Genomic DNA, 25,372 nt, shown 5'->3' with positions numbered 1-25,372 from the left:
CTGCATTTTAGATCCCCAGGTGACTCATATGCACATTTTGAAAGTTTGAAAACTACTACTCTAAGGAATTCTTACAAATAATGAAGTTGGGAGTATCACTGCTCTAGACAATAAAACACTTAAAATCATAAGAGTTCATTATTTGGGTCTCAGTCATGGTAAACAAAATCCAGAGGAGTATCATCTCTGTGTTCCACTGTGACCACTTTCTCTAGTAGACAGGTTCCTTCATATAAACCTGTTTCTTTTCTTAGCCCCAAGAACTATACTTATTTCATGATACTCTTAAAAGAAAGTTAATTTTAAGTAATTAATTAAAATAGTATAACCCTTATAGCATTTTTGGTCTCTTGTGGGACATGAAGTCAAATTGTAAAACCCAACAAAATTGACAAGTTCATTCACCAAAGAATTTGGGGATTAATAAAGTAACAGTTTTGCCAAAAGAGGTAGATGTTCCAAAACTCTGACTTTTATTGTTATTATTTTTTTATTTTTTATTATTTTTGAGAACTGTGACTTTTAAAATCAAATGCTACTGTGTAAAACTTTAGACAATTAAAAAAAATTATATAAAAAAATTAAATGCTACTGTGTTTATTTGCATACCTGTTCATTTCCAAAGATGATATCTGCAAAGGTGTAATCTTCTGAGGACTGTGTGGCAACTGAAAAATAGAGGGGGAAAACCTAATCATATCACTGCCATGAAATATAAAATGACCACAAAGAAAGGTTAAAGTAAAATGAATTTACCTTCTTTTTCTTTACATCGTATTGCCTTGAAGCAAAACTTTCCTTTTTCCCTACTGCCAAGTTTGGCATCTAGAAAGAAAAGAAAATTTCAAAGATCGTTCTCAGTTTATGACATGTTAAAAGCAATTCATTATTCAGATTTCCTCAGTCAAATTGGAAAATAATTCATAATTATTAACTAGAGGCCCAGTGCACGAATTCATGCATAGGTGGGGTCCCTCAGCCTGGCCGGCGATTGGGGCTGATTGGGGCCGCAGGAGGTTGGCGGGCGGGGGGGGGGGGGGGGGAACGTTCCAATAGGGATCATTGGGGCCGGCTGGCCAGGGGGCGTGCTGCAGGAGGTTGGCTGGGGGGGGGGGGGGAGGGAGGAGAGGGAGGGACCAGAGAAAGTTGGCCAGCTGGGGGTAGGGACTACGGGTGGTTGGCTGGCCACAGGAGGTTGGCTGTGGGAGTACACCGACCACCAGGGAGCAGCTCCTGCATTGAGTATCTGCCTCCTGGTTGTCAGTACACATCACAGAGCCAGTTGACCGGTCGTTTGCTTAGGCTTTTGTATATTACAGACTAGAGGCCCGGAGCACCAAATTCGTGCGGGGGGGGGGGGGTGTCCCCCTTGTCCCAGCCTGCACCCTCTTGCAATCCGAGACCCCTTGGGAAATGTCCGACTGCCGGTTTAGGCCTGATCCCACAGGCAGGCCTAAACCGGCAGTCGGACATCCTACTTGCCTGCCTGCCTGCCTGATCACCCCTAACCACCTCTGCCTGCCTGCCTGATCGCCCCTAACCGCTCCCTGGGGGGTGGGGCCAGCTGGGGCGAGGGGCTGTGGTCGTTCTGGTCTCTGGCCGTTCCACCATTTCGGTCACTGGGCTTTTATTATATAGGATGTTTAAAGAAAAATGTCTTTGCTTTCATCTCAATGAAGTAAATCTCAGCTCTTTAAAAGGATAAAATTAAATTTTCTTGAAATACATGTTCGTATGTCTGTCTGTCTATCTATATAACAGTATAGATAGACAGAAAGCTTGAAAGATTAGAATTTGTGGGCTAGGAAGTCTACAATCCCACCACTCTACCATTATCGCATTTCCTTTCTGTATCTATAATAATAAAAGCGTAATATGCTAATAAGACCGGAAGGCCGGACGACCTTCTGGACAGAGCTGGGGCTGTGAGGGCCAAGGCAGCCACCATGACTGTGAGGACCAAGCCCCTTTCAGGAATTTCGTGCATCAGGCCTCTAGTTTCTTCATAATATGCATGATTTATTTATTTATTTTTTTAAATATATTTTATTGATTTTTCACAGAGAGGAAGGGAGAAGAATAGAGAGTTGGAAACATTGATAAGAGAGAAACATCGATCAGCTGCCTCCTGCACACCTCCTACTGGGGTGTGCCCGCAACCAAGGTACATGCCCTTGACCGGAATTGAACCTGGGACCTTTCAGTCTACAGGCCAACACTACATCCACTGAGCCAAACCAGTTAGGGCATAATATGCATGATTTATACCAATATTGTTATATGCACGTAATTTGCTAGAATATATTTTTTCACCACTGCAAAAGCCTCTAAAATGCTAATATATTTTAATTACCACAAAATAGTTTTAGTTGCAGCTTACTTTACATTACAGCTACACTGAATTTTTCCCTGAGCATAAATCTTGCAATAAACTGCTCTGACCTGTATGGGCTTTCCCTTATTTTGTTAATTCCTTTATATAAATGTCCAAAACAAGGATGACCCTAAGGCTAAGGGTTTAAACATTTTTTATATCTTTTAAATATGTATCATACAATTCATTTCCAGATGGAGCAAATACCATTTTTCCAGCCTCCAGTCTACTAGATACTCTCATTACTGGCAGGATGATAAACTGATAGAAATATTCTGGAAAACAATTTGTCGATATATATCACAAGTATGCATACTCTTTTTTTTCAATGTTAATAGGTATGGAAACACACAGAAGAGCCAGTGAGTACATGCATGTTTATATTCAGAAAACCCAGCCTTCTAGTGGCAAAGGAAACATCCATCTTCTGGTCTCTAAGTTTCTGTACTGTTTGAAATTTTGACAGTGATCGTATATCCAGGTACCAATTTTACAAGTGAATAAAAAATAATGCAAATAGATCTTGAAGAGAATAAAAAGATGGAAAAGAATCAATTAAAACAAGTAATTTGATTTATAGTTATGTAAACTAATGAAGGCACAATTTAATGCTTAATAAAATCAATTATAAGGAAGGTACCATATTATGGTACTACTCTAGGGAAAAACAAAGTCAAGCAATGAAGGTATGTCAGAATTTACTATGAAGAGGGAAAAAGGCACAAACCTTTGTTTTCAGAGAGATTTACAGATTTCTGTAACTTCCAGTGTTTGCTACTACTTGACACTTGTACTATATGGAATTCCTTAACACCTGCTTCACTCTATCAAAAAGAAATGAAAGAATCATTCAGGATTTAGGAGCACTAACGTATTCTAATGAAAACAATATTCAAACACTGGTACCAAAGTCAACATCGATTAACATAAGATGAAAATATTATTTTAAAATTAATAATACACATTTCAGAAAGTTTGTTATTTAAATTCATTTAACATTCTTAAAACACACAAACCAACACTGCCATCTAAGAAATGTTTATAATGTATTCCTAGTGGCAAATTTTAAAACACTAAAAATATTCATAATGAGTTATTGGTAGTGTTTAATAGATCGAGAATTATTTGTTCTCAATTTTTAATCAAAACTATATCGTTTTATTTCTTCTCATCTTTCTGATATAACCCATTCCCAGTAAGGCAAAAAAAATGAACAAAAAACTCTACAACAATAAGCATGACCAATGGACACAGACAATAGGGGGGGGTAAGTGCTAGGGGGCGGGAGTGAACGGGGAGAGGTCAATAGGAAAAAGGAGATATATGTAAAACTTTCAACAATAATTTAAAAAATGAAATAAAAATAAAATGATGTGGGGAAAAAAAAACACAACTCACAAAACAGAATCCCAATATAAAGTTATTTAAATCACGTATGTTTTTATTCTCCTGAAGAAGAGCCAATATGAAAATTAAAATTTTCTCTTTCAATTATTGATTTGGGGGGGGGGGGGAGATAATCAAAGTATTAGTGCATTAACCCTAAATATCCTAAAAAGAAGTGCCCTTACATATTTATGAAGCTAAAAGCAAAGTACATTACAGAATTAATATTTTAATAAGTATTTGAATTGAACCACTCTAAAGCTCAGATCCTATTTTAAGTATGAGACTGCATTCCTTTTTTAAAGAATATTTATTTTTATATTTTGAGTACATAAACAGGAATGCTAAAATGTTTGAAAAGCTTTATATAAAGGAAATTGTACTGTCAGAAATGTATGTGAAGGATTATCAAATTAATACTGAATGTGAAATCCTAACAGAACTTTATATAAATTTAATTACAAAAGAGATTCTCAATGGTGAGAGCTCTTTTGGGTTGAATTACTAGCATATGAGGCTACATTATCATGTGCAAATGTACCATATTTATGCCACCAGATCCTGTTATTTGGAGACTTAAAATTATAAAGCTAATGGAGAATTAGTATGTTTTCATACTCTGTTCTTGTGAATGGAAAAATATCCATTACTAAAAACAAAGGAAATACTTCAAATAGAATTAATAACAAAATTTAGTTTTAAACCAACTTACAGTATTGATATTTTCCACATCCACAAAGACTAGCATATTGCCTCCTCTGCCCTCCTCATCTTCCAGAGAATTACTTCTGCAAACAGTGGCACGTGCGTTCAGAGACCGGCTGGTGCAAATAACTGCTGTGTGTCTCAATATCCTGTGACTGAGGAAACAAAAACTGCAAATTTAATCTAAACACCTCTTCCTGTGTATGACTCTCTAATTCCAAAGAAAGCTTTTAAAACCTCATCACTCTCAGAATCATTTAAAAATATACATGTATAATAGAGTACAAGTACCCAGCTGGCCTACGTTCAATCCATTCTCCTCATTTGGAGGGTACGATTAGTCTCTCTGACTTAGGAAAACCATCTTCATGTAGTAATGTCCTGACTGCCTCCTCTGTGGTAGCAGCTCCAAAGAAACTACCTACCAAGTCAACTCCACACTTCACCTGGCACTCTAAGCCCTCCACAATAAAGCTTTACATTTCAAGCTGTATTTACTCCCCTTTACTTCCCCCTTTATGTTTTACACTGTGGCCAAACTCACTCATTCAGGTTGTAAATCTCGTAAATCTTCATACATATAGTCCCGGAAGACCCACTATGCTCTTGCCTATCCCCCGATATGCAAATTCTGAAATCTTCACTTTTCTTGGAAGCTCATTTCATCTCTACTATATTCCATAAAGCCTTCCCTGTTGTCTTGGCCAAAGTATTCTCTATCATCTTCTTGAGGAGAATTAGCACTGACCAAGGATCTGAAATGTTCTTATGCTTGCAAATACTGTATCATTTCTCCTCAGAGTCTTATATTTTAAATACTCCATTAAAGAAATGTAGCACAGCCCTGACCGATTTGGCTTAGTGGATAGAGCGTCGGACTGTGGACTCAAGGGTCCCAGGTTCGATTCCGGTCGAGGGCATGTACCTTGGTTGTGGGCACGTACCCAGTGGGGAGTGTGCAGGAGGCAGCTGATTGATGTTTCTCTCTCATCGATGTTTCTAACTCTCTATCCCTCTCCCTTCCTCTCTGTAAAAAATCAATAAAATATATTAAAAAATAAAAATAAAAATAATAAATGTAGCACAATCACTCCATTTATAAAAATGACAATGCATTAATACAAAGAAAATATTCTACTGTGTAATAGGACAGGCCACAGTCCTTGTGAGAGGCAGGTTTGATTTCTTCAGTGAGCACCATTAAAACACCACCCCAATCACCTGTCAAGCACATACATACTTTTTTTTCATAGATTCTTGTGGGGCAGGGGAGGGCACAAGGGAAAAAGAAAGTTAAAATAATTTTCTTAGAACAGAATGACTGCAGGCATGTTGTCTTCATATACAAACGACACTTGTGAACTTCATTATTATGTGATAACTCTCGCCAAAAAATTCAGTTTTATTAAAGAATCATAAAGTTTATAAATAGAGAAGCCACTAAAAAGATTACGCTAGCCTGGCTGGTATTGCTCAGTGGTTGAGCATTGACCTACGAACCAGGTCACGGTTCGATTCCTGGTCAGAACACATGCCTGGGTTGAGGGCTCTTCCTTGATAGGGGGCATGCAGGAGGCAGCTGATCAGTGATTCTCTCTCATCATTGATGTTTTCTTCTCTCTCTCTTCTTCCCTGAATCAAATAAAAATATATTTCTTTTAAAAGATTAGTGTAGCTTAATTTTTTCTACTTTTGGCCACTTAGAACTTACAGCTCGCTATATTAGGAACAGCCTCAAATATAAACATCATGTAGCATTTGGAAGAAGTAATTCATAAAAAAATGACATGTTAGCAAATATCAAAATGTTTATTTGAATTTGTACACATATATTAAACGAAGAGGTTAAATCAGAAGATTCCTAATGCTCACCGTATTTTAGGCAGCTTTTTAACACTTTCATAGTAAAACAGAAAGTTAATTTCATGGACACCTTCTTCATCCGGCCCACGTAACCACAGTGGTAGTTGGACTGAAGCTCCAGGTAGAAGAACAGTGTCTGGAAGGGGAACAGGAATCACCTCTGGCTGACTTCCTATGCCAATGCCAAAGTCTACAGAAGACGCTGACGAGGTGAGTGCTGTACACACAGAGGTAGACTCTGTCACCACAGTCTTGTAAGCACTACAGTTCTCAGAAGCTGAGGGACTTAGTGGTGTTAGAGCAGTCGTGTTACCACCAAAAGTAAAGAACTCTGGACGTTTACAAACAACCTTCAATCCAGTAAGAGGACATTTGCTGACATTGACAAATTCTACATATGCTTTTCTGATTTCTCCACACAGGAGCCCTGTAGGGAAATGTATAAAGAACACCTGCATTGGAGGGAAAAAATAGTATTATATTGTCTGTTAACAATTCTGACCCCCTAGTGAATGAATGACACTTTAAGATGCTGTATTCTTTACTAAAGGATTGCAAATATTTTATTCTCTTTGGTATCTCCCTGAATATGTGGCAATTAACCCCATTTTAGATAAGAGATAAAAACCAATGTTACTCAGTAGCAGAGTTCAGTTATGAATTAAAGGAAAAATGTCACTAACAGAGGGTTACTGGCCTAATTTCCACAACTCTGTAGATTACAGACAAGAAAAGTCAAAAGTAATTTAATATGGTTATACGGAGTATGAATTAAATAATTATCAGTCAAAAACTCCTTATCAATATCAACTTGAAAAATAGCTCATTTACTTATACATCATTAAAATGAAAAGATACTAGTACATTATAGGTCTTAAAAGGGAAGAACACAGAGATCCATGATTCCATGCCCATAATCTGATAACTCCAAAAGCTCGAAGAACCTCAAGCTTTCAGGAACTCACATGGGAGCAAAAGCTGAAGTTGACTAATGTGGACTTTATATAGCTTTTCCCATTTAGTGTATTATTCATTTAGTCTATGATTCACTCAAGAAATGAGCTTGAGAACCAGGTGCTGCCACAAGCCCAACAGGAGTTACATAACACTTTGGACATAAATATGAACATATTCACACAATTTCTAAAAATTAAGACAAAAAGTGAATTCCAACACACATCTGGCCTCGGGATTTTCAGATATTGTGGACCTACACTAAGAGGTAGAAACATGGGCTGACAACTACTTGCATTTAAAGAATCGTTAAGTATAAATGTCAGAACTACGCTGAGAGTATATCAGAAAGGACAACTATAAACAGTATGAGGACAAATGTTCCAATAAAGTTACGGCTGGCAATCCCAAAGGAGTTATAAAAAATCCAAGGGATATACCTGTGTTTCTTAATCAACGGTTGAATGGAACTACATTATCACCAGAGTTTAAGGTATCAGATAAAATTTGTGGGTATTAGAAGCTTTAAAATGGATATGAGAAAATAAGGGATTAGTGTAGAATCCAAATTATAGGTTAAAAAGAGGAAAAAATAAAGCAGGCATAGCGTTATATTGAAGACACTGCCTGAACTGATTGGCTAGTGTCAAATAAACTTAAGTGAAGTTACCAAATATATGTGCAGGAATATCAATTTTGAGATGTTACATCAAAACAACTACATGAGTAACTAGTGAGACAGAGTACCACAGCCACACTAAAATATACAGACAACTGGATACTATTAACAAGGCTACGGCATTGGTAAAGATGGGAAAGGCGATGGTATAAGTAACAGTTCAGTGATATACCATATGGAGATGTTGTGTAATGTATCTTCAGAATAAAAGTTTTACTAAATATAATAAGTTGGCTCTTTAAGAAGAATCAACATATCTAGCCTTTATTTCAAAAGCACAGTTACTCAAAGTCCTTTTAAACAGTCGATACTGGTAACAATTTCAATTTAAATGGAAAAGTAAGACTAAGACCTACTACTGTATCTTAAAAATACATGTGTAAATACAAATATTCAAAATGATATGCATATGCTTATTCACTGTGGTTTTATCTGTAAGGGAAAAGGACTAGACACAAATCAAACATCTATCACACAAGTCTGGCTGAATAAACTAGATATATACACAACATAGTCTATACAAGAAAGTCAGTGGAAACTTGAATGGGCCTGCTCTTCTCTCTGCTTTTCTATATTAAAATGGTAGTGTATATACACAACATTTTAATTTTTATCTTTTTTCCAATGAGCTTCAGAAATTTTCATCCTCATTTGTTTTGTTTTTGTTTTAAATATTTTATTGATTTTTTACAGAGAGGAAGGGAGAGGAATAGAGAGTTAGAAACATCGATGAGAGAGAAACATCAATCAGCCGCCTTCTGCACACCCCCTACCGGGGATGTGCCTGCAACCAAGGTACATGCCCTTGACCGGAATCGAACCCAGGACCTTTCAGATCGCAGGCCGACGCTCTATCCACTGAGCCAAACCGGCCAGGGCCATCCTCACTTGTTTTGATAAATATCCTATATTAGAAGCCCGGTGAATGAATTCGTGCATAGGTGGGGTCCCTCGGCTTGGCCGGTGATCAAGGCCTATCAAGGGGCTGGCCAGCAGGGAAGAGGGGCCGCAGGAGGTTGGCTGTGGGAGCACACTCACCACAAGGGGGCAGCTCTTACGTTGGGCATCTGTTCCTTGGTGGTCAGTGCACATCATAGCAACTGGTTGACCAGTAGTTCTGTTCTAACGGTCGCTTAAGCTTTTATATAGATAGATAATAAAAGCATAATATGCTAATTGGCCGACCTATCGGTCAACCATTCAGTCAACCGTTGGACCAGTCACTATGACGCACACTGACCACCAGGGCGTAGATCAGCTGTGGGCAAACTACGGCCCGCGGGCTGGATCCGGCCCTTTTGGAATGAATAAAACTAAAAAAAAAAAAAAAAAAAAAAAAAAAAAAAAAAAAAAAAAAAAAAAAAAAAGACCGTACCCTTTTATGTAATGATGTTTACTTTGAATTTATATTAGTTCACACAAACACTCCATCCATGCTTTTGTTCCGGTCCTCCGGTCCAGTTTAAGAACCCATTGTGGCCCTCGAGTCAAAAAGTTTGCCCACCCCTGGGGTAGATGCTCAGACCAGTAGGTTAGCTTGTGCTGGGGTCCGGCCGACTGGGATTGGGTGAGATGGCCGGACATGCCCTGGATCCCTCCCGTGGTCCCTCCCTGGCTGGCCAGCCAACCTCCTGCGGTCCCTCCCGGGCCGGCCGGGCCCATCAGCCCCAATTGGGACTGGGCGAGATGGCCCCGATCGGCTCTGATTGCTGGGAGGCTGAGGGACCCCACCTGTGCACTAATTAGTGTACAGAGCCTCTAGAATAAGACATTATTTCATCAGACTGTAGACTGGTAACTTCTTTCACTACTCCTTTAAACTTCAAATTCTATAAAATGTTTCTGACATAAGGTATTAGGAATAGCTCAACCAGCATGGCTTAGTGGTTAAGCATCAACCTACGAACCACATCATGGTTCAATTCTTGGTCAGGGCGCATTGCCAGGTTGTGGGCTCGGTCCCCAGTGTGGGGAATGCAGGAGGCAGCTGATCAATGATTCTGTCTCATCACTGATGTTTCTAAATCTCTCTCCCCCTCTCCCTTCCTTTATGAGTCAAATATATATATATACACACACACAAGAGTACAGTATTGACACAAAAAGGAATGAGGGAACAGTACTGAGCCAAACAGGTATCACCTGAAAACAAAATAAAACAGGGTATGCATACTTTCAGGATATTAGTATATTAGAAAGTATAAAAAGCTTGCAATATTCAATTAATGGTAATTGGAACTAGAAACAAAGTTTGATCCCTACCCCTTGACATTCAGAAGATAAAATTCCCTTGGATTAAAAATAAAACACATAGAAGTTTGACCAGGTAAGTCTGTGTAATTATAAAACTTAGAAGTGACAAAGTAAGAGACTATCAGATATTATTTTATATATGTTTAAAACCTTAGCATGGCCCTGACCAGTTTGGCTCCGTGGATAGAGTGTCCACCTGCGGACTGAAGGGTCCCAGGTTCGATTCCGGTCAAGCGCATGTACCTTGGTTGTGGGCACATCCCCAATGGGGAGTGTGCAAGAGGCAGCTGATCGATGTTTCTCTCTCATTGATGTTTCAAACTCTCTATCCCTCTCCCTTCCTCTCTATAAAAAATCAATAAAATATATTTAAAACAAAACAAAAAAAACCTTAGCATGGTGAAAGACACCACATTAAAGTTAAAATAGGTGCAAAATAGGAATAAACAGAAACTAGCACTGAAATCAGTCTATAAGTCTTTTATTGGCCCTATTTACACGACACTAAATGCAACATAATTAAGCACGTGTAAAACCTGGAAAGAATATAAGCAGCTCAGTAACAGCCTATGCTCAGCACACACACATCCCCACTGTCATGAGTTGTTACCTATCCTACTATAGGTATAGAATTAGTACCCACAAAAATCATCCAATGAGAAAAGGGAAATAACACCAATTAAAGGGGTATTAATAGAATTATATGAACATATGGGAGAAAAAAAATCACATAGACAAAAAAATATGAAGATTGACAAGCCTTGTTATCAGAGAAATGTAAATGAAAACAATATCATTTTTCACCAATCTGATTTGCCAAAGTTAAAAAAAAAACAACTAAAAAATACATAGCATGGCAATGCGCAGTCCCACTCCAAGGAAAAGTGCAAACTGCTACAGCCTTGCTGAAGGTAATTTTGTGGTATGTTGCAAAAATTTAAATTCCTATACCCTTTGACCAAGCAATTTCATTTCTAAAGTTTAATCTAAACTAGAATATGGACACAATATATACATAATGATGTTTACCGAAAAAATGTCAGTAACGAAGCCAAGCCTCACTGCGGCCGCAGCAGAGAAGCCTAGCCTCGAGGCTTGGCTTCTCCTCTGTGGCCGGACCAAAGGCCTGGGTCCCGGGTGCCGGAGGAAATGACTAAGCTTATAACTTCCCTTATTAGAGAAATTTGAGGATGCAAGAGGAAGGACTGCCTTCCAGTGTTCACCCTTAGCCTTCATAACCTTGCATTTATTCTGCCTCACAGTTAGAGATACCTGATCCAAGGTAGGCCAGAATTCTCTCCCCGAAATTTGAAACTTGTATTAAAGTGGCACGAAAACTGTAAGTTATAAGACTAAGGCCATATCCAAAGCAATACTTTTAAAGGCTTACAAACATTTACTGCTACATTCCCTGGAGCTGCTGAGTCCTTATTTTTCTTTGGGACTTATTATTCTATACTACTTCAGTTGGCAGGAGATATCCAATACCCTTCAACTAAATAATGTTTTCTCTTTTTTGGCTTCTGCAAACTAGCATCAGTGAGTCTTCTGCAACTAAAAGACCTTGAAGTCCTTCGGCATGAATGCAGAAGTGGGGTGGGGATACAAACAAACAAGTTGAAGGGAACATTGCTTTTTATTCATATTGCTTTAAATTTTTACAGCATTCCCATATTACTTTTATATCTTTACATACACAAAAAAAGCCATTGATTTTATTAACAAAAATCTTCTTTTAGAAGTGTTTTCCCAATTTACATTCATATTTTGAGGGTCATATTTCATAACCAGGCTGTGACTTAATGCCAAGTTGCATGATTACCTTTATCTTTGTGAATTGAATTTAATCCTAGCTTAATAATTTTAAAAGATCAATGTAATATCAATAACCTCAAAGCCTAAAATTAATTCACTCAAAGTATAATCTGAACTTATAAATAAATAATTAAACCCACAAATTTTTAAAAAGTGAAATACCTCCAACAGTGGCATTTCCTCAACGATTATGGGATCTAATCGTCGATCAGGACCATATGTTATAGATGTTTTCTCTTCTTTTGTGCTGTTAAGTCGAGGACCTTGAATTTCTAAATCTTGTCTCCCTCGAACTGACATGCCCAAGGACTGTTTCCCTGAAATAAAAAACAATCAATGTCCTAGCAAACTTGGTATGTTAATATCAGGTTAGCCTGAATATATGAATACTCTCAAGTTTCAGATTATTTCTCGGAAAATTCTAGACTACTGACTAGCATGGTTAATCAAAGAATTAGGCTTTATTTTCATTATACCTATTTTATGCTGCTTAATTTCTCATCTTATTAGATTTTCTTACTTTGCAGAAAGACTACCTATCACTAAATAGGAACCTGTATTTTTTTTTTTTTCTTTTTAAAAATGTTTTATTGAATTTATTGTCTCCCCTCACATGCTTTCAAATTTGCTTTTTCTTTGAAATGCCCATTTGGTGACTGCTGAACATTCCTATCCTCCGTATTTCGTAACGTCTTTTTTTTTTTTTAACTTTACAAATGTGTTATTTATTTTATTGCTTAAAGTATTACAAAGGGTATTACATATGTGTCCATTCCCGCCCCCCCCCCCCCGCCCTAGACAGTCCCCTAGCCTCCCCTATCCCCCAGTGTCTTATGTCCATTGGTTATGCTTATATGCATGCATACAAGTCCTTTGGTTGATCTCTTACCCCCCTACCTCCTGCCCCCCAACCCTCCCCGGCCTTCCTGCTGCAGTTTGACAATCTGTTTGAGGCAGCTCTGCCTCTGTATCTATTATTGTTCAAAAGTTTATAATGGTCTCTATTATCCATGAATGAGTGAGATCATGTGGTATTTTTCCTTCATTGACTGGCTTATTTCACTTAGCATAATGCTCTCCAGTTCCATCCATGCTGTTGCAAATGGGAAGAGTTCCTTCCTTTTTAGAGCAGCATAGTTTTTTATCCATTCAGCCACTCGATGTCTTTTGTTTGGAGCATTTAGTCTGTTTACGTTTAAAGTTATTATTCAAAGGTACTTGTTTGTAGCCATTTCTTTTTCTGTGTGGCTGTTTTCTTCCTGAGCTTTTTATTTCTTCTTTTTATACCAGTCCCTTTAGCATTCCTTGCATTGCTGGCTTGGTGGTGATAAACTCCCTTAGCCTTTTTTTGTCTGTGAAGCTTCTTATTTCCCCTTCAAGTTTGAATGATAGCCTTGCTGGATAGAGTATTCTTGGATTCAGTCCTTTGCTTTGCATCACTTTGTAAATTTCCGTCCATTCTTTTCTGGCCTGATGTGTTTCGATGCAACGGTAGCCCAGTGGCCGAGAGGAGGAACCTGTATTTTTAAACCTATATTTAACCATATTGGCTATTATCCAAAATTTTTCTATCTAAGAGAATGGCTGTGTTGGACCAACAATTAGATTCAGGTTATGAAAAAGATCTATTCTCGCCCTTGCCAGTTTGGCTCAGTGGATAGAGTGTTGGCCTGCAGACTGAAAGGTCCCAGGTTCAATTCTGGTCAAGGGCATATGCCCGACTCGCGGGCTTGATCCTCAGTGTGGGGTGTGCAGGAGGCAGCCAATGAATGATTCTCTCATCATTGATGTTTCTATCTCTCTCTCTCTCCTTTTCCCTTCCTCTCTGAAATCAATAAAAATAAAGGTATAAGAACAAAGCATAAATATTTTTTAAAAATAGTATCTTAAAAAAATATATCTATTCTCAAAGGGAAAAATTCCAAAATATTGAAAGAGATCAACTTTTCACTTTTACTCATATTCAAATATACTATACTAATACATATACTGATAATAAATGTGTGCTAATATTTCTTTATAACTACAACTTTCCCTTTTACTCATATTCAAACATATAAGTAAACTAACATAAATACTGATAGAAATGCATATACTAATATTTCTGGATAACTACATGATCTCAATAGATTGTACAAAGACAATTAAAATCATTTAATATTCATATGAGATATCTCCCAAAAGCTTCCACACAGTGGAAATAAAATCAAGGGTATTCAACTATCTTTCCTGCAAGACTACTCAGAGCTTTTTATGTTCAGATGGTGACTGTGATATTCCCAGAGCAGACATATAATGTAGCATTTCCTATACTTTGTTTGATCTATATCCCTATTAGCATTTTACATAATAATAAACTACACTAAATCATGAAAAGTCTGCTTACAAGATGCAACTTATTTCAATAGTGAATTCAGGGATTGTTCTCATTAACGTCCTAAAATACCATCTATATATATAAAAGACCACCGACAGAATGGCAGAATAACCGGTCGACCAGTTGCTATGACATGCACTGATCACCAGGAAGCAGATGCTCAATGTAGGAGCTGTCCCCTGGTGGTCAGTGCACTCTCACAGTGGGAGCATCACTCAGCTGACAAGGAGCAGCTGCTCCCACAGGAGGAGCAGCTGCTCAGAGGGAGGGTCCATAGCCACTTGGCTGACCAGCCATGCCCACCACCAGTGCACGAATCCGTACACCGAGCCTCTAGTATACTAGGTTTACCAGTAAATAATGCAGATTTTGTAATCCAAGAAAACAGGATAATTTCAAGAGAAACATCAAAAGTGCTTTATTCAAAGTATTGTCCATCGCTAGCTACACATTTCTCCATCTTTCAGGTAATCTGTGGATACCATCCCAATAGAACTTTTCTTGTTTTGAGACAAACCATTCAGAGACCAAATTTTCCACTTCTTCATATGTTTTGAAGCGCTGCTTAGAAAGTGCATGTGCCATCGATCGGAACAAGTGGTCATCTGAAGGAGCACGGTCTGGTGAATACAGCGGGTGTGTTAATACTTCCCAGGCAAGATCTTTTAACGCATCTTTAACTGGTTTCGAAGTGTGTGATGGCACGTCATCATGAAGCAAAATTACTTTGCCCTGTCTTCTGGAATATTCTGTTTGTTTCACAATTAAAACGTGGTTCAAATTGATTATTTGTTGTCGGTAGCGATCAGTATTAACGGTTTCACCTAGTTTTAGAAGCTCATAATACACCACACTATCCTGAACCCACCAAACGCAGAGCAGTGTCTTCTTTCCAAAGCGATTTGGCCTTGCAGTCGATGTTGATGGTTGACCTGGATCAACCCATGATTTTGTGCATTTGGGATTCTCCACTTTTCATCGCCAGTCACAACTCAATCCAAAAAAGACTTTCTTTTGTACCATTGAAGCATATTTTACTGATGACTTTTCGTTTTTCCATCTGTCTCTCGTTCAGTTTATGTGGCACCCATTTTCCTTCCTTTAAAATCTTTCCCATTGCTTGTAAATGATCAGAAATTGTTTGCTGAGCAACGTTTAATCTTTCTGCATGTTGTTTTTGAGTTTGACACGCATCTTCATCCAATAATACTTGTCATTGGGCTTCAAACTTTTTCAGTTGACCTGGATGTTCTTTGTCTTTCACATCGAAATCATCACTTATAAAGCGTTTAAACCAGCTTTCACAAATATCTTGAGATGGAGCATGTTCATCAAAAGCTTCCTGAAGTATTCAGCAGCACTTTTCTTCAAAATAAAGTAATGAATTGTAACTTACCGCAAATGCTCTTTTTTTGGCACAAAATGCAACATTTTTAAGTGTAAAAATATCTATGATGTTAACACCTTCAGCAAATTTGACCTATGAAATTTTGAAGCTTGTTATCAATACAACAAAACAGCATACATATCAAATCACATATATATATCAACATATGTGTAACTCCATCTATTTAAAAAAATCCGCATTAACTGATATACCTAGTAAATTATAATATCCTATATAATAAAAGGGTAATATGCAAATTGACCCTAATAGCGGAATGACTGGGAACGACCGTTGCTACGACGCGCACTGATCACCAGGGGGCGGACACTCAACGCAGGAGTTGCCCCCTGGTGGTCAGTGCGCTCCCACAGGGGGAGCTCCGCTCAGCCATAAGCTGGGTTGACAGCTGCGAGCGCAGCAGTGGTGGCAAGAGCCTCCTTGGCAGTGCTAAGGATGTCCAACTGCAGCTTAGGCCTGCTCCCTCTGGGACATCTCCCGAGAGCTCCCGGGCTGCCAGAGAGATGTCTGGCTGCCAGCTTAGGCCCGTTCCCCCTGGGGAGTAGGCCTAAGCCAGCACATGGACCCTCTCCCACCCCCTCCCCCAGTGCATGAATTTTCGTGCACTGGGCCTCTAGTTAATAAATATATTTGTTAGCATAAATGAAACTATGATCTATAGTTTATTGAAAACCATAAATTACTGGTATTAGATTAAGATCCTAAGTATGTACAAGTGGAAAAGAAAAAGATCTTAGGATTCTTCACACTCAGCTTACTTACTTAAAATGTGCAATAAATTAGGAAGATTACTTATAAACGCTGCCCAGGAATTAAAAATATAGTACTAAAATGCAGAATACCATACTCAACTTCAGTGTAAATTTTTTGTTTTTAATTCTGAATTCTTATGGATTCATTCCACTTCTGTTTACTTTGTACAAAAATCATTTATATTTAAATTCAAGTCTGTTTTAAAAAAATAAGCCTTATCTACTAAAAATGAAGGGCCAAAAGAAGGGATTTTACAGTAAACTGTGTAGCATCTTGTCAACTTAAATAACTACATATTAACAATTACAATATTAGATCTAGAAGTGTTCCCTAAGTTTAAAGAAAAAAGTAAACTCTGTTAAATATGTATCTTAGAGTTTTACTCTTCTAAAATTTGTAAAACATCATCTGGGAGACCAAAAATATCACCTTAACACTAAAATCCTACTTTCTTCATAGGAGAGATGACAGAATTTAAGATGTTTAATATCCAATGATGTGAAAACACTGGTCTTTAATTTGCTAAAAGACAATATTCAAAAATAGAATATGTTAAGATGGTTTTTGTATTGGCAGCAGAAATCTCAATGGTTTAAATATATTTGGTCAGACTTTATTAAGTTTGGATCAATAACAGGAAAGAGAAATACATATGGTAGAAACTAAAGATTATCAAAAGTAAATACATTAGAAGGGAATAAAGTTTATTTTTGAAAAATGTCGGAGTTTAAAATAATCCAAATTATTCATTCTCCCGTCTGACTAAATGCTGAATTGAAAGTACATTAAACCTATTTTTAAAATACCTCATATTCATTTTATTCTATAGAGATTGAATTAAGTACTAGTTTCCTAACTGTTTAGTAACGCCATAGCTTTACCTGTGTGACATCCAGGAAGAGCACCGATGCCATCTACTGTCGTGGAGCCCTGAATAGTGCCCAGATTATAAACAACTCCCAGAATATGCAGCTCCCCTATGTGATGGGGAAAGAGCTTTAGTCTGGCCTGTGGAGATATTTAAGTCACTCTCATTATTTGTTTTCACAGTATCATAAAAACAGTAGAACATCTAAATTCTGTAATGTTGCAGAAATATAAACTCATGACCTAAACTTTTAAATTATCAACTAATATTTCTTATTGGGAAACATTTTCTTCAAAAGGAAGTCTCTAAATTCAACAGATGCCTGGATCCTCATCGATACTTTTAATAATAATGAAATCTTCTGGTCGACCAAATATACTGACCGCAAGAAAAAAGCAAAAACTTTTCACCAGGCTTCTTAGAAAACAAACCAAAGACCACTGCAAACCTATTCTTCCACCAATTTCCTCCTGTGCAATCCCAGTATCCTAATCTCTTAAATTCTAGTTTTTAAGAAAACCAGGACCTAAAACAAACTGAATAAACTGATTTTTTAAAAAGTTGTCATCTTTCTTTCAGAAAGACTTAAGACTGAAAAATAATCAATAATTACCACTTTAGATTCTTCACTGTTAATTAAGAATTCTGAAATAACTTCAGTTCCAATCATTTCGGGTTCACTTGCTACCTAAAAAATAAATTATTTTGTAAAATATACATTCTAATAAATAAAGTTATCAGATTATTAACATTCCTATGTATCAACACTAAGAACAACAATAATTATAGTTAGTATTTACTAGGTTCTTACTATGTGCTAAGGAGCTAAGCAATATGCAAAGAGTTTTACTTTTACAAGGGCAGTAAAGCCATTCAGTAGGGGGCACTTGTTTTTCCCCCCAATTTAATTCAGTACAACTCAACTAAAGACAGTAAGTGAAGTTGCAGCCACCAAGAGGTTAAAACCTCAAGAGAGAAAGTTCAGCTGCTTATTATCAACAATGGTCAAAATGGCCATTTATCTTAATCTTGCAATAAGAGCAATTTCTCCCTTTCACTCCAACCAGCACCTTTTTCCAAATTGGTTAATTACACATGGGAAAAGTAATGGCAGCCTAAGCAGGATATTTAAAAAATTGGTGGAAAATAAGGGCTGTGGGGAGAGCAAAAAAGGCCTGTCTACTCCAATCAATGACATCAGTAAGGAACTCTAGTCTCTGGCCATGTAACAAGCACAACTAACTGGCTCACACCTGGAGTAAACCTGATCCTCATGACCACAGATTTACTTTTTCCATGGATTAATTTCCCTAAATTCCAGTTCAGCATCTAGTCCATCAGTTGAAATTCATGAAGAAATCCAGAGTTTGAAATTTATAGAAAAAAGAATACCTTCAATATAAGCAATAAAAACTTTTACTTGGCTTTAATAAACCTCTTTTGAAATCTAATTATTAAACAGACTAATATACTTTAAAAGCTAATAGATATTTAAATTTTTTTCCAGGAGTAAAGGGTTCATACTCTTCTAATATGTATTCCAGGTATCCATAAAACGTTAGAAAAATGACTAAAATTCAAGTCAGAATAGAGCCTTGTAAGTCTCATTCTTTCAAACTATTCACAATGAGTATAAGTAATCACAAAATGTCTTCAATTAATTTAAACAGCAAGGTTTTAAATAAGCCTATCTTTTTTTTAAAAAATGAAACACTTCAAAAGAAAAGTTTAAATAGTTCAAAGTTAATACAACAGATGTCTTTCAGGTTCTCCCTTCATAAATGAACATGAACATGTTGGAATATTTCCCAGTTCCAAAATAATGCTTACCACATTATTAAAGCACACAGGAAGGTAGTACTAAGAAGTAAAATTTATATAAAAGGTATCAGTAAATGAACTAATAAATAACTAGGTAAAAAACTGTATTTGTGCAAGTTCTTTCTTTTTTTGTCCAAGTTCTTTCTGATACTATCAACTGGATAACAAAAATTCGTTGTTCCAGACATTCCTACTTCAAAAATAACATCTTAAATATATAAAGAGCTTACTACAGACATAGTAAAAAAGAAATATAATTCAAACAAAAAGAAATACAAATATAAGAATTTCAACTTTACTGCCCATCAAGAAGATAAAATATAAAATAGTATAAGATGGCACTTTTTAACCTATCAACTCAAGATTTTTTTTTTTATAAATAAGAAGACTTCATGTTGCAAAGATGAGATACCAAACCCCATATTGTGCTGGTGAGAAACTCGTTGGTATAACTTTTTGAAAAACCAATAAAATATGAAAATATTTATTCCCTAAAAATGTTCTAACTTCATGCCTACGAATCTTTCCTACAGAAATAATCATTATAAAAAATACTGTGCACCCAAATTTTCATGGACTGACTGATAGTAAACAAATGGCACCTTCCAAAATAACTACCAATAGAGAGATAAAATAACTTACAGATCATTTGTACGATGATTACGCAAAAATGAAACAGCAAGACATTTCAAAATTACAATATGCAAATAAATCAACATAAAATGAAAAAACTATATGAGAACAATCCCATTATGTGAGGGAAAAATACAAATATAAGTTATTGAATAAACAGTGAAGTGCTAAAATGGCTACTTCTAAAAACTGAGGAGACTTTTATTTTTATTCTTTATATTCTTCTGCATTTTCAATTTTCAACAATAGGTATATAACATACTTTCTATAACTAGGGGAAAAAAGCTTAAAAAAGAGTAAGTACAGTCCACTAAACAGAGAAGTTGAAATGTTATTACAGCATCTGTTATGCTATCACTGAAACAAGCTAATTACAAATACCTTTTAATAACTTACTAGTTCTTTAACTTCTTCATCATTCTTTCCACTGCAATCTTTAGGTTGAAACTTCCAAAGCAATGACAAATTAGTCAACAAAAGTGGAACCTTCAAAGGGTTTCTAAAAGCCACTTCCACTGTGATTGGTTCTATAAAAGAAATGCCTCAGTCAGTAACTTTAATAATCCTATACTTCATCTTGTGTGCAAATTCTTTGAATACACCTTGTTTCATAGCTCTGAATTTCTGCCTAGACTATCCTTTACCAACTTGTAAATGTCTGTTTATCCAGGATTTAGTTTTAAAACTACCTCCTCAAAAGCAGTTCCTCCATTTCTCTGTACTAGAGATGGCATTCTCTCTTTGGCATTCTAACAGCACTTTGCATCTACCTATATTGGAAGCCCCACCGCCTGCTTTTATAAATGCAGCTCGCTAAATTTTGAGTTCCTAATTTATTTTTGCATCCTCAGCTTCTGGTGACTTGGGGCATACAAAACATTATGTTGAATCTACTGTAAGTAAAACAAACTAACAAAAACCATGTGTAAAAATTCCAGTATATCACCTTCTACAACTGCAAGAGGAAATCTTGAGTTATCTGAAAAACTATTCAAACAGTACTGCGTGGGATGGAAATTGGGTGGAATTACTCCTTTGTTAACCAAGGCCACAACTTGTTCCTCAAGTTCTCGCCACTGCTGAGAGGATTCATTGTCATACTCTTGATCAAGACTTACATGAGTAGCTGCTTGCTTTTCACCTAAAAAAAAAAAAGTATCAAAATTAAATATACATGTTTATTACTAACTACACTCAAATGAGACACTTTAAATAAAAATCTAAGTTATCCAAATACAAATATATACACTCACTCTTGCCTATTTCCAATTAACTATGAGAAAAGATATCCTCTTATTAATCCTCACCTATCTGGAACTCTTCTGGTCTTTTCCTCCTGACTCTGAAAGGATATATTTTCTCTCATTTTCCACAGCAATTTTATATAAAATACTTCAAACATATAAAAACAAACAACAAAACCCATGAAGACTAATGTAACAAATAATTGTATATCAAAATTTAACAAAAGTATATTTTCATATTACCCCAAAATTATTTTTTTATAAATGTTTCAGATCTGTGAAACCCTCTTCAATCCTTCATCTCCACTGGCACCACTTCTTCCCGGAGTTGCTCCAAAACAAAAGTATAGCATCCTCATCCTTTTTTTTTTTTTTTTTTACTTTACCATATATGGGTATATACTAAACAATGCATAGAATTGGTTTTTATGTTTGAAATATATAAATGAAATTGTATTTGCTCTATCATTCTAACTTTTTTCACTCAGCATTTTGTTGTAGGTATTACCTATGTTGAAACATGTAGAACTAGTTCACTCATGTTCTACAGCATGAATCCTTTATATGAAAATACCAAAATCTGTCAACTCCTGTGCTCCTATTGTTTCATTTTTGGCTATAAAAACAATGTTGTTATAAATATTTATTGATTTTTCACAGAGAGGAAGGGAGAGAGATAGAGAGTTAGAAACATTGATGAGAGAGAAACATCGATCAGCTGCCTCCTGCACATCTCCCACTGGGGATGTGCCCGCAACCCAGGCACATGCCCTCGACCATTCGAACCTGGGACCCTTCAGTCCGCAGGCCGACGCTCCATCCACCGAGCCAAACTGGTTTTGGCTATAAATACTTTTTAAATAAAACACTAAATTAGCTCAAGAAACATATTAAGCTTAAATATAAGCTTAGAATTACTTTACTTTAACATGCATTGTATTTTAATTTTGGCCCAGTACTGCCATACTAAGGCTCAATCCTAAGGAAAAATCCTGTATTTTAGAAAGCCTTACAACAAGAACAACAGAATAGGGGCAACTATTCTGTATGTCTATGTTCATTTGAAAACTTCCATAATAAAAAGTTAAGAACAGTTTTATTCATAAAGATGACTCTTACAACAGGATTTTATATAAAAAAGAATGGAAACAGTCAAATTATATATAACAAGCAAATGTGAAAATAAAGTACTTTTATACACTGAATGTAATATATTACAGCCATTAAAAAATTACCAAGATTATACAATTACAGGAGCATTCTTTATATGAGAAAAGCCATTATAATTATAGCTATTTACTTAGTAGTTTTTAATTTACGGCTAAGAAAAAACAATGCAATGATTATCTTCAGATGGCAGAATGGTAGGTGTTATGGTATAGGATTATTTATTTTCAAATATTCTTTAACAACAACACATTCTTTTAAGTGGAGAGAGGAAAAGACTTCAAAAAAATAGTCACTAGGAAACAAGGCCAAAAAAACCTTTACTAACCATCTGCTGGTCGTCTGTCATGGCCAAAGAAAACCCGTGTGGCTGAACTGTCAATATACGGTAAAGGAAGCTGCGGCAAGGGCCCATCTGGTGATAGCTGACTTACATTCTAAGAGAAAGACAAAAGAAATAAAAAAGAATTTCTGAGTAAACTCCATTTTCCTTATATTTGTTTCCCCATTTGTATTGTTGTTGTTAATCCTCACCTGAGGATATACTTTTCCCATAGCTTCTTCACAGTGTGGAAGGGAGAGAGGGAGGGGAGAATACACGGAGAAACATCAATGTGAGAGAGACACATTGATGGGTTGCCTGAAGCGAACCCACAACCCAGGTACATGCCCTTGACTGGGAGTCGAATCCAAGACCCTTCAGTGCACAAGCCAACACTCTAACCATTAAGCTACACCAGCCAGGGCTGCTTCCCCGTGTTTTAATACACAAGGAATTAAAAGCATGTTAAGCAAAAATAGTAAGATAAAGAATTACTAGTTTTACTTAATAGATCAGAGATATAGAATTTAGAGATTTATTCTGGCCCAAGAAAGTCTTTCTAAGATTATTCAGCTAGTTAGCTCTCTTTGGATGCTAAACTTCCAAACATTATCTTGGTATGCATTTTACTTCCTATGACTCATTACAGCATCCTATCTGCCAAAATTTTAATCCACATGATTTTAAATAATAAAGCATAAAGGGTAATTACTTCCTACAGGACAGGAATGCGATAATATTCACTCTTCAAAGGACTATACAAAAAAATTGTAACTTCCAATTTTCCCCATAAAACAATGCTTTACATCTCTTATCCTTCTGTGTCAGGGAAATATTTTTCCTTCAATTTTTCTGGATTACACTATAATAATTTGTCTACTTCCCACAGATCCATACCTCATTTTTCATAGCAAAAACAGAGGGGACATACTTTCCACAGGGTGATATGAGGACCCAATATATTATAAAATCAATTAAGATTTTTTTAAAAAACTCCAAAAGCATAATAATGAAACAGTCCAGAAAACATGTAATTTCTTTAAGATTCTAAGAACAGCCACAAATCAAATATATACTGGAATATTAAAATTCTTTTTTGCCCTAGCCAGTTTGGCTCAGTGGATAGAGTGTCGGCCTGCAGACTGAAGGGTCCCAGATTCGATTCACGGTCAGGGCACATGCCCCGTTTCAGGCTCGTCCCCAGTAGGGTGCATGCATGAGGCAGCCAATCCATGATTCTCTCATCACTGATGTTTCTAGCTCTCTCTCCCTCTCCCTTCCTCTGAAAAGAATGAAAATATATTTTTTAAAAAATTTTATCGTTTAAAGAACTCTGGAAGGGCAATGCAACTCCGAGCTATGACCAAAAAACAGCTTGTCACATTTTATTATGACAGATAATTATATATACACTAGAGCAGCAGTCGCCAACCTTTTGGACTTCACGGACCACCAGTGGTCCACGGATAACTGGCTGGCTACCGCTGCTCCAAAGGTTTCCTTAAACCAGTGGTCACCAACCTTTCGGACCTCACAGACTACTAGAGACCCGGTGACGACAGGAGGTTGGCTATGGGAGTCCACTAACCACCAGGGGCAGCTCCTGCGTTGAGCGTCTGCCCCCTGGTGGTCAGTGCACGTCACAGTGACCAGTCGTAACGGTCACTTGGGCTTTATATATATAGATATTCTAATAAAACTTTATTAGACTCCTGCTGGATAGTACTAAATATTAAGCTTTTTGCTAAAAATGATTAAAATTTTAGTATCTACTCCAGAAACTATGTATTCACCTTGTAAACATAAAGATATTCTCTGAGGAAGGACCCTTGCTGAGCCGCAGATTGTTTACTTTCGTTGATTAAAATATGCCTGAAAGCAGACACAGCATTGTCCAGCTGCCTAAGAGTATAGGATTGGCGCCCAATAGTGAAGTTAATGTGATCCTCTGCAAGAGACCAGCCTTTTCCTTTGTAAACTTGCATGGCCTGACAATAGCAGCGTAACGCATGCTTTTTCTGTAAGAAAATAAACACAACAAAGTATTACACAACAAATTCAAATTTCTCTGGGACTGAAAAAAATAAATACGCACACACACACAAAATCAAGTAACTAGTAACGGGTCCTTCCAAGGCCGGGATAATGAAGAAAACAAAACCAACATTTTGGAAAACCTCTCAACAATTACTACTAAAAACCAAGAGGTCCTACAGCAAGCAGCTGTTTTGTCCAAGGGCAAGAAGTCTAAAAGTCAGAAATAATGATGACTTCATGGAACACCACCTGGGAGTTTCCAAAGCAGTAGCGTTATGGAGTTACGGATTAGTTAGAGGCTTGGTTGTTAGCTTATAAACGAGAGTGATCTTATGAAGTCTCAATTTTGTTAGGGTCATCTCTCTTTATACCACTGCACTGGGCTGAATGGAAATACCCCATGTGTGCTAAAACTGCATATGTGAATATGCTAAAACTGCATATGCATATGTGAGTTGTATACACACACACACATTTTTAAACTACTGTTTTGTTTGTTTGGTATTATTTTCTTTCTTTTTTTGCCCCCTGCATCCTGCCACATCTGAGCAGATATTTGGAATTAATCAGCTATAATCACTGCCACCTGCTGAACTCAGACACCTTCCTAAAGATGGAATTTGGTACCAAGGAAGAGGCCTCCCTCCACTAAACCTTTCGCTTCAGAAAATACCCTTGTACCCACTTCCCATCCCAGGGTAGATTACAAACTTTGC

General features: G+C 36.8%; 1 protein-coding gene across 2 annotated transcripts in view; it reads right to left on the bottom strand.

Annotated features, from left to right (window-relative positions):
• Nucleotides 1-25,372, bottom strand: part of TRAPPC8 (trafficking protein particle complex subunit 8) — a gene marked incomplete at its 5' end in the record, with an annotated part of 72,676 nt that overhangs the window by 8,482 nt on the left and 38,822 nt on the right. For both annotated transcript variants that reach the window (XM_081097593.1, XM_081097594.1), the window contains 12 exons: nucleotides 610-668; nucleotides 757-825; nucleotides 3,102-3,198; nucleotides 4,473-4,620; nucleotides 6,338-6,780; nucleotides 12,192-12,346; nucleotides 17,446-17,572; nucleotides 18,046-18,120; nucleotides 20,283-20,413; nucleotides 20,833-21,027; nucleotides 22,626-22,734; nucleotides 24,413-24,637. In XM_081097593.1, the coding sequence (XP_080953719.1) occupies nucleotides 610-668; nucleotides 757-825; nucleotides 3,102-3,198; nucleotides 4,473-4,620; nucleotides 6,338-6,780; nucleotides 12,192-12,346; nucleotides 17,446-17,572; nucleotides 18,046-18,120; nucleotides 20,283-20,413; nucleotides 20,833-21,027; nucleotides 22,626-22,734; nucleotides 24,413-24,637 (1,833 nt within the window). The remainder of the gene's footprint in view (nucleotides 1-609; nucleotides 669-756; nucleotides 826-3,101; nucleotides 3,199-4,472; nucleotides 4,621-6,337; nucleotides 6,781-12,191; nucleotides 12,347-17,445; nucleotides 17,573-18,045; nucleotides 18,121-20,282; nucleotides 20,414-20,832; nucleotides 21,028-22,625; nucleotides 22,735-24,412; nucleotides 24,638-25,372) is intronic.

This window comes from Myotis nattereri (assembly GCF_964212035.1).
Source record: "Myotis nattereri genome assembly, chromosome: 8".
NCBI lineage: Eukaryota > Metazoa > Chordata > Mammalia > Chiroptera > Vespertilionidae > Myotis > Myotis nattereri.
Note: the sequence above shows the minus strand (reverse complement) of the source record. Positions and strands in the feature narration are given on the sequence as shown.